Consider the following 9,634-nt stretch of genomic DNA (forward strand, 5'->3'; position numbering starts at 1 on the left):
CAGTAGTAAAACAAAATTTGAATTTTTATGTTACTCACATAAATTGTCCTCCTGTAAAGATGTAAAGATGATCAAAATACCAAAGAGCCTCTCACATGCAAAAAGGGTGTAAAATTAAGATTTAGATGAAAGTATTAAATAAAACAAAAGGCTCCATTTTGAATATTAAACTGAGAAAGAGGCATTCTTTTCCTCATAATTCACATTAATGATTGCATATTACATAGTATGTGTTACAAACAGCATATGCATCAATAATATTTAATAACAACATGAAATATTGGTATAAAAATAATTAATACAGATTATTTTAATTTTGACTTATTATTTAAGTCAAAATAGCTTAAACGTAGCACTTCAGTGTTATATTTTTCTAGCATCAGTTTTTAACTATCTGCTCAGATACAGTCTTTCTGAACGGCCATTACGTACACAGTAGTTTGATTCATTGTTTAAATATTGATCGGAACTGCTTAAAATCAATAGTCTCTGTTTAATTCAACATAACAGTGCAAGAACACTGCTTCTTGTCTTGTCAATAAACCTGGATTCTTTAAAAACTAAATTCTCTCATTTTGTTCTGTGATTTTAAAAAAACTGTTTAACGATAATGCTGTGATTAAACTTTGTGTAATTTTTTGAAACTTACACTCGAAGGCTGTTCATAGGAATATCAAGGATATATTTACCACATTTTCCATCCATCTATTCTCTTCCATCTTCATTTAATTTAATTTAATTCTTTCACGATTAATTTAAAGATACGCTAAAGGAGCATATCCAGTGACACTGATTTATTTCTCCATTTTAAAGAAGTGATCTGCATCCACAGCGAAATTAAATGGGATCTTCTTTTACCAGTGTTACGCCTTTCCACCTATGGTCCTATAATTGCACTTTGTAGATATCGCATAGTCTTGCTGACTAGTAAACAAACACAATAATCTCATAACTCCACACGGGCTTTCACTTTAGTGTAGTAATAAATATTCACCCTGGTCACATTTTCAGCTCTTATTGAGGTGAGTGAACTAGAATACAGATGACTTGTATGTGGGGAAAATCTTATTAATCTGAATAATGTGATCGTATATCGTTGTTTTTGTATGTAAATGAATGTTTCAAGCACACTAGAGAGGAATCTCACCTGAATTTACATTTAGATATCAGTGATATGGCCTGTGCTTGTTTGCTGCATATTTGTGAATACCAAATATGAGAATCATTGTGACAGAATCAAAAATCACTTCACCTGGCTTTGGCACAGTTAAGGATCCACTCACATGATGGCGATTTATTTGCAAAGATTCATATAACAGTCACAGATAAATGTGTTTCCAGCTCTAGGCAGCACAGTAATTTATACATCAAAGGATTGCTTCCTGCTGTGCTAACTTTGTTCTTATTCTTTAATGTGGAGCAAATTGGGGTGTGATGAAATTATGGGGTCTATTTCTGTGTGCAAATTTAAGTATTCACTCTTGTTAGAAGGATGACTAGATTAATTGCAATTGGAGTTGGGGCGCCCTCCAACAATGGCCAATCAATTTAACCACTCACTTCCTCTTTAGAAGCAGAAGACTAATGGGACTAAGATAAAACTGCTTATGTGTAGGAGGTAATACGAATGTACGCGTGGACTCCAATCTCCACTTATGCTCGCCAAAAAGCAGGCGGTTTTATGGCTGAAAACACTTCTCTGTAATAATGCTCTCAGTGAGTCATAATATGCAATAGAATAAAATAATTTAGCGTTATTTGAATGTGTTTATATACAGCACGCTGCTTCAATTACTGTGAGAAAAACTAATGTCTGTTTACATAAATGGTTTGCACAATTACCTAAAACTACAGCTCCCCAGAACAATCTTATTAATGTAATATGAAGCACATGACAAAAAAAAGGTTGGAAGAAAACATGCATCCATGTCTCTGTCTCCAGGTGTTTGAGCTGCTTTACCTTAGCGCAGGTGCTTATTTAGTGGCTACATATTTTGCTAGAGCTTGATAGTGTCTCACAAGTTTTCAGACTATTGACCTGATGCACACTGGTCCTATTTTTGTGTGTAAGCTTGAAATGACAGGTCTTTTGTACGCAGGCTACGTGGGTTTCTGCGAGGCTGCCGCTGGCACAAATAGCCAAAGGGCTTGATTAATACTAAGTGAGCTATTAATCAAGGGTGTGGTGATTATTACATGTTCACTGAGTGAGTCATATCGCCGTGCTCAATGTTCTGAAGCAATTGTGCTAACTACACTGATGAATGCCAACAACAGCTCAAAAAAGGGGGAAAAAACTTAAAACAGTTATTATTGTTTGAATGATTCATGTCATGTATGCCAAAAAAAAATAATAATACTAACAACTGTTATTGAACTGTCTGACGCTTATTACACTTCAACTTCTTTGCAACCACCTTCCTAACCTGTGCTTTCCACCAGCCACCCAAAAAATTGTAAGGTAGCGTAACAAAAATCCCCTATGAGCAAGCAGTTGGCTTCTTGCTCATAGGAGGAAAAACTTTTACTGGAAGAAATCTCTGCCAATATCATTGTAAACATTAGATTGGTAGTCAGTAACCACTGATTTTCTGTCACAAAGACACTCAGTCATGCGCTCTTAAAGGCTTTCCAAAGCTGACTTTCTGAATAAAACACTTCAAAACCAAAAAGAAAATCAATGAATGAGAAATCTGGGCATTTCCTAGTGATTAGTGCAAGCTCACTAATAAGGTTAACTAATGTATCAGGGTTAAATGATAAGGCCTTTCCTGCAAGAGACTGGGGTTAAAACAGCCTTCCTACTAATATCTCATTTTATTGGAACTGCAGCTTACAGCACCTGTTTCCACAGGCCAGTCCATCTTGGAAAAGGATTTGATTAAAAATGACAGGCAGCATTTCTTATTTCACCCTTTTCTGGCTTCATGCTCTCTGTTGTGCTTTGAGCTAAAAATTTCAACTGATGGAGAAAGAGAACTGGAAATAGAAGTGGTGTGGTCACTTAATGAAAAAAATACAATAAAATGAAATTTTATTAAAAGCACATGTGTTTAAACCTGCTTTACTCACTATGTACAACTATAAAAATGTGCCATGTTTTTCACCAATTATAACTATGACAACTATGTTTCCTTTACCCCTTACAGCTACACTGCAGTTGCAATGCCAATGCTGTACAATACCCGCTACAGTTCTAGGAGACGGGTCACGGTGATGATCTCTGTGGTTTGGGTACTGTCTTTCGCCATATCCTGTCCCCTGTTGTTTGGCCTAAATAACACAGGTAAGAGAGAGTACAATGCACACATGATCTTCAGTCTGTGAATCAGTTACAGCTACAATACTGCACTGTAAATTTACTATAGAGCTATTTGTGCCGGTAAAGAACTCCTTCATACCCGTGTGTATCTACATTTAGTGAGCCTTTGGCCTTTAGGTTGGTTATGCCAAGGAACAGGGGCTTAAAGGAGGATTACTAGTAAAGCAGTTTTGATTAAGTGCTTTTTGCGAGGCGCCACCTTGTTGTTGACCAACTCCAGTGGCCTGTCACTTTGAAGCGCCACTCATCCCTTTAAGTCCTTCATTTAATGCTGGTTCAGCTCAGACTCAAACCCTGAGAAATAAACACTGACTGTAGATCGAGTTGGAATATTTGGTAGAAAGCATGAAAGAAAGAATTACAAAAAAACAAAATAAGCAGCTCAGCTTATATTTAAATGCTAACACAGCTTTGTGTGCCTGTGTATGTAACTGTGAACAAGACCACTGCTAACCATCTAAATTGCAGTTCAATGTATGCTAATCTCTGGGTTCAGTGATTCAACACTTCAATAAAAGATGTCCCTAGCAATTTAGTAATTGACTTCTGTGAAGTTTAGCAGGTCAGAAGACATTTAAAAATGGAGAAAAGTGAAGCAGCAGATAGCCAGACTTCTAGCCCAGAATGTGAATTGAGCTTTAAAAACACTGGATCCTACATTTCTATGATAGCAACTACTGAAGACTTCCTGCATCTGTCTTGAACCTTGTTAGTGGAAGGATAATTCTATGTATAAAATTGGTGAAGTCCCCCCTAAATAGACTACTTTCTCTAGCCTTTTAGCCACAGCCTTCAGCGTGACAGTTGGACAGGTTTAACTTGAAATGCTGCAATTTTCTTTATAATTTTTGGTTTTGGTTTGTCCAAAAAGCTGGAAATAAAGCCCAGAGAAGCATCGCCTCCGTTTCTAAACTAGTTTTTAGGGAATTTTAAAAATGAGGGCAATTCATCTAGTAAATTATTAAAATCTAAACTTATCAAACAACCCTTGCAGAGTCCAAAACTGGGGTGATATGATCTCTGCATTTGGCTCCACAGCTATAAGGCAGTGCACATGGGCTGTGAGAAGTGGGAGTACGGTTAATGTGAGTGGAGGTGAGGTAGAAAGACTGCTGTGTAAATAACCTCAGAGTGAGGAGAATGTAGAAGTGGTGAGATTTTTGGATCTACTTGCAATTGAAAAGCAATTATTGGTTCAAGCAAATCTAAGGTTCCAAATTCTGGTTTTGTAGACTTTTAAAAGTGGAAGTAAAATAAGATTAAACACACACACATGCACAAAAGCAGCAAGTCTTGGGAGAAAGAGAACACGCAGTCTTAATTCACATTGTGCTTATCTCCACAGCTACTCGTGATGAGTCTCTCTGTGTGATCGCCAATCCAGCCTTTGTGGTGTACTCTTCCATTGTGTCCTTTTATGTACCCTTCATCATCACTCTGCTCGTTTATGTCCAAATTTATGTGGTCCTGAGGAAGCGCAGAAAACGCGTCAACACAAAACCAAAGCAGCGTGTCTCTCAGGCTGCTGACGCTGATATGGCCACCTCACTAAAGGTGAGCTGCTATAGCTGGCTCATGTTTTTATGGCTTCATTTGCACATTTATTTTATCAAAGCTCCTTTATCTTTCTGTACTGTCTTAATATTTTAGAGTAATACATTAAACTAAAAAACATCACAAAAGACATAATTTGCTGTTTGATTTTGTTTGTTTCTTTAGAGAACTGCAATACATTTTTTCAGTCCAGCTATTCTTGTTGGTTTTACAAGCAGACATTGTATTACAGAGCAACACATTATTAAAATAAAAACACAGACTGCGATTGATTTTCTTTGAATACACAATGGATTAAGAAAAGGGGTTGAATTGAGCAAGACTCTGCTAGAAAAGGCTTTTTAGCTGTTTTAGTTTTTACATGAAAATAAGATATTTAATATCAGGTTTAATCCAGGACACAAATTTGAATCTTAAATGACACATTTCCCTGTAAAATGTGTCATTTAAGAAAAAAATGTGACATGCAAAACTAATTGCGACAGCCCTCAAATGACCTTTCGCTTTTCTGGGTATTGATTTTCCTGTCATAGCACAACTTATTGATGTCTGTACAGAAAGTAAGCAACACTCTCGATCCAGTGCAGTACATTACTCATGTTTATGCATGGCTTCGTGCTGTGGTTTTGGTCAATATATTGCAGCATATTGACAGATAGCTATAATCTTTATGGGGTAACGGAGCATAATTTTTCACTTCTTATCTTAATTATCAAATTAAGGTTGGTGAAATTATTTCACACAACATTATATTACATGGTCACATTGATGGATTGGATTTTCAGCGGGTATAGAAGCTGCAGATCAGAGTGCTGCTAAACAGCCTTTCCGTGCTCAGTGTAGCCTCATTTGACCGTGTAGGAAGCGGGACCTGTTCCTCCATGCTTAGACGGCCCTTTTGTCAGTTGCTTTGACATTGTACTCTCTCCTTGCCTGACACAGCTGTTTTCATTTCAGGATAAGTGCACTCATCCAGAGGATGTGAGGCTGTGCACTATGATTGTTAAAACTAATGGGAGTTTTCCTGTCAACAAGAAGAAAGTGGTGTGTATTCAGTTTTGTTCTTTTGTTTTTATGCTTTCCCCTAAAAGTTTAATTGATGGAAAAAAAAAGGTTTTGCCTACAGAGATTTCGAAAGATGTCACCTTGAAGTTTTCCCCATCTGCTAGAATAAATGTAATTTTAAAATTCAAAGTTAAATAAAGAAAAGTTTTATACTCACTACCCCCTATCCAAATGAACCTTTACTAAATTTGTCTTCATTCAGATATTCATCAAAGATGTGGTCAATGAGGGAGAGGATCTGGAGCTGGATGAGCTGAATAACAGTGGAAGCAGTGTGAAGCAGAAGCAGCAGATACAAGGTGCTCTTGGAGACACTCCAGCCACGAGCCATCAGCTATTGATGCCCAACAAGGCCAGCGCTAGCCCTGTCTCGACACCCCCCACGCCTCACAAGGAGGGCCAGAAAGCAGAAAAGAACGGCGATCCTGCCAAGGAGACCTTAGGCGATCCGGCACCCATCGTAGCCAAAGCCTTCCAGACACAGGCCTTACCTAATGGCAAGACTCAGACTTCTGTGAAAACCATGAGCAAGAGAAAGATCTCCCAGCAAAAGGAAAAGAAGGCTACCCAGATGTTAGCTATCGTCCTTGGTAAGTTAGTCCCTTATTATTAGTAGTTTTTAAATTATTCATTTGATTTTTTTAAAAAGTCATAAAAGTGAATACAAGCTCAATTAAAAGCCGTTGTATGTGATTCTGCACATCAAAGTTGAAGTGACAGTGGAAATTTAAGCATTTCTAGAACCAAATGTTATCTTTGAACATGCAAAGGAGCGTGTGGCATTCACAGCACGAAACCTCTGGGAAAGCTAACAAATCCGTTTTTGTTTTTATTTACCTCAAGTTATTTTTGCAATGTACATGTCTTTTTTTCCCACTGCTCTATCATAGGTATTTGGCTGTCTTTACGTTTGTTTTTGTTTTCATTTCAATCAATTTTTTCAGTAGGACCTAAAAAAAGAGTTTGAAAAACAAGTCAGACAGTGATGCAACAAAAAGAAATTGTGCTGATACTTTAGAATCCAACTCCTCAGTAGGGCCACCCATATTTGGGCTTTATTTCCTCATTCTCTGTGTCTTATTCTAATACCTAATTTTTTTTTTCTTTCCTCAGGTGTATTCATTATATGCTGGCTCCCGTTTTTCATCACACATATCTTGAACACCCACTGCACCAAATGCAAGGTTCCTGCCGAGATGTATAACGCTTTCACCTGGCTGGGCTATGTGAATAGTGCTGTAAATCCCATCATATACACCACCTTTAATGTTGAGTTCAGAAAGGCATTCATTAAGATCTTGCATTGCTGAGCTGCAACATCACTTATTTGATCAGACTGAAGGAGAGGTGATGAATGAAAGCATATCCTGTGGCAAATACCTCATCCTCTTAAGGAAAATACACCACATGGGGAAACTGCAATCTGCTCATTTAAAGTTATTTAAGTGACTGAAAAAAAAAAAAAAAACTGGCTTTGGCTTTGTCTTCTTGAAAGGCGTCTTGGATCTAAATGTTAAATTTCGTGTGGAGTCCCGTTCTCCAAATCACTGAATGTAAAACAAGAAATGTCTGTAACGATGACCTGTTTTATGGAGAGAGAAAAAAAAATGACATTGTTCTCTGACATCATTGTGCTTGTCATGTAAGGAGCCATCTGTGTATACCACACACATGCAAACTGCTATTTATTGTATGTATTTATTGTATTGTACTTTATGTTTTAATCATAGATGTTTTCTGCAAATCTTAAAGATATCGAGTCAGTGTTCATTGCAGTGTTAAAATTGAAAACAATTCACTGATTAGATTCACTGATTGTCTGAAAGACACGGTATAATTTACTAGCTGTATGATGCGGCCACGCCAATATCTGCAATTTAGCAATTTTATAAATAAATATATATTATAATTACTAATGCTATTATTATTATTATTTGCTGTACATAGTTTTTCTTAATGCATTTATTGTGATTATATGACCGCAATAGAAATGTGATGCATGCTACACTGCTCCTCTACTTGAAATGCATGTTTAACAATAAATTGCAAAAGATCTCCAATAAATGAAGTTAAGATACCGTGTGAAGTGCCACATGAATATCACCGCTCACCGTGTGTATACGAATACACTCATAACTGACTGGTCATTATTCAAAAGCTTCTCTGTTATTCCTAGGACTGATCTACAGTTTGAGTTGTTTACTGGAAGCAACACCAAGCTCTGCTGCAGAGGAGTTGTTCCATTAAAACTAATGACTAGTATGTGGACTTTGCAGCTTCCAAGTATAATCATGTGGATATGTGCAACCCAGCTCCTGAAGCCACTCCCTGGGGCCTTTGCTGAGCAAGAATGGGGTGAAACTGAAATAATAGCTACCGCAATACATCTATACAACTATTACAACTACAGTGTTGGAGTTGGAGTGATGATCTCATTTTATATTTACAGTATATACACACACACAGAGCTACCGGACTGACTCTCTATGTGCCACTGTTTGAATAGCCTCAGTCCTAATGAACAGGTGGGAAAAGGGAGTTCATGTCTGAAGATGAGATCAAAATGAAGCATAAACAACACTCCAGCTTATTCTCTAGTAATGAACACTGACTGAATTTACTTGTTATTACTGTGTGTTATTCTTTTCATTGTTGTTATTCATGTTTAGTTATTTAAAACACAATTTTGAGATGGTTTGATGCCTCTGTGCATCTGCTACAGATCTCATTTTTGAATATTTCTTTTTCTTTAAAGGGCACGCTGTGTTACGAGTCACTGGGAAACTAAATATTTGTGGGTGCCATGGTTTGCCACTAAACCGTGGTGTCTATGTGTGATAAACTGACAAGTGGAAATAAATATTTGAAATAAAGTTTTGTGTGTTGTGCATGGGTAAAAGAGTAAGAATACACCATGTCTGGGTCAAGAGGGGGATGACATAATTCTTTTGTTGTGGCTGTGAAATGCACTCTTTACTCTCATGAGTAGCTGACATCATTTATACTTTCGTTCAAGCTCAACATCAGTCTTCGTGATGGCCAAAGATGGTTGAGCATTGCATCATTTCAGAAAAAAAAAGAACAACAAAGGGATGAGCCAGAAACAACATATTAAAGTATTTCTACCGCTGTTAGCAATCCCCAAGTCTGACTAAGGCAACCGAATGAAAAATAGTTGCTGTTCAAGGTAATTCATCACTTGTGTTGAGTGCTGCAGTTGCAGTCTGAATACACAATGCTCTGGAAATGCAGCTTTCACCTTTTTTTGTTGTCATGTCATCTCAGAAGACTAAACCTTTCCTTGAAATATATCTGAGCAGCTACAGTGCAGAAAGCAGCGCTAGTAAAGGTGATTATTCATGCTTGATTTTATTCTGAGGAGTTGACATTTAACTGCAGATTGTGCTGGCTTTACATTAATAAACTGGGAGTTAAAATGATACCCATACACCATCTAAAGTATCTAAAATCAATATCTTAAAGAAGAGCCAGGGAAGTTAGTGTATCTTAGCCTTATCAAGGGAAACAGATGAGAGCAATTTATTACACCAGCAAAAACCAAAATTATGAAACTGAGTTGTATTTCTATAGGAGTTTGATTATTGAGACGACTGTTTCTTTCTTAGTAATTAAGATCTAAGAGCAAATAAGCATACTTCCAAAATGATAAAGGTCCCATATCATAAAATATAA

General features: G+C 37.0%; 1 protein-coding gene across 1 annotated transcript in view; it reads left to right on the plus strand.

Moving 5' to 3' along the window:
- Window positions 1-8,782, plus strand: part of drd2a (dopamine receptor D2a) — a 48,930-nt gene extending 40,148 nt beyond the window's left edge. Inside the window, exons 4-8 of the mRNA XM_087850970.1 lie at window positions 3,150-3,286; window positions 4,668-4,876; window positions 5,834-5,920; window positions 6,144-6,531; window positions 7,055-8,782. Of these exons, the coding sequence (XP_087707096.1) occupies window positions 3,150-3,286; window positions 4,668-4,876; window positions 5,834-5,920; window positions 6,144-6,531; window positions 7,055-7,251 (1,018 nt within the window). The 3' untranslated portion in view covers window positions 7,252-8,782. The remainder of the gene's footprint in view (window positions 1-3,149; window positions 3,287-4,667; window positions 4,877-5,833; window positions 5,921-6,143; window positions 6,532-7,054) is intronic.
- The last annotated feature ends 852 nt before the right edge of the window (window positions 8,783-9,634 follow it).

Source organism: Neolamprologus brichardi, chromosome 14 (assembly GCF_056152115.1).
Source record: "Neolamprologus brichardi isolate AB-2024 chromosome 14, ASM5615211v1, whole genome shotgun sequence".
Lineage (NCBI taxonomy): Eukaryota > Metazoa > Chordata > Actinopteri > Cichliformes > Cichlidae > Neolamprologus > Neolamprologus brichardi.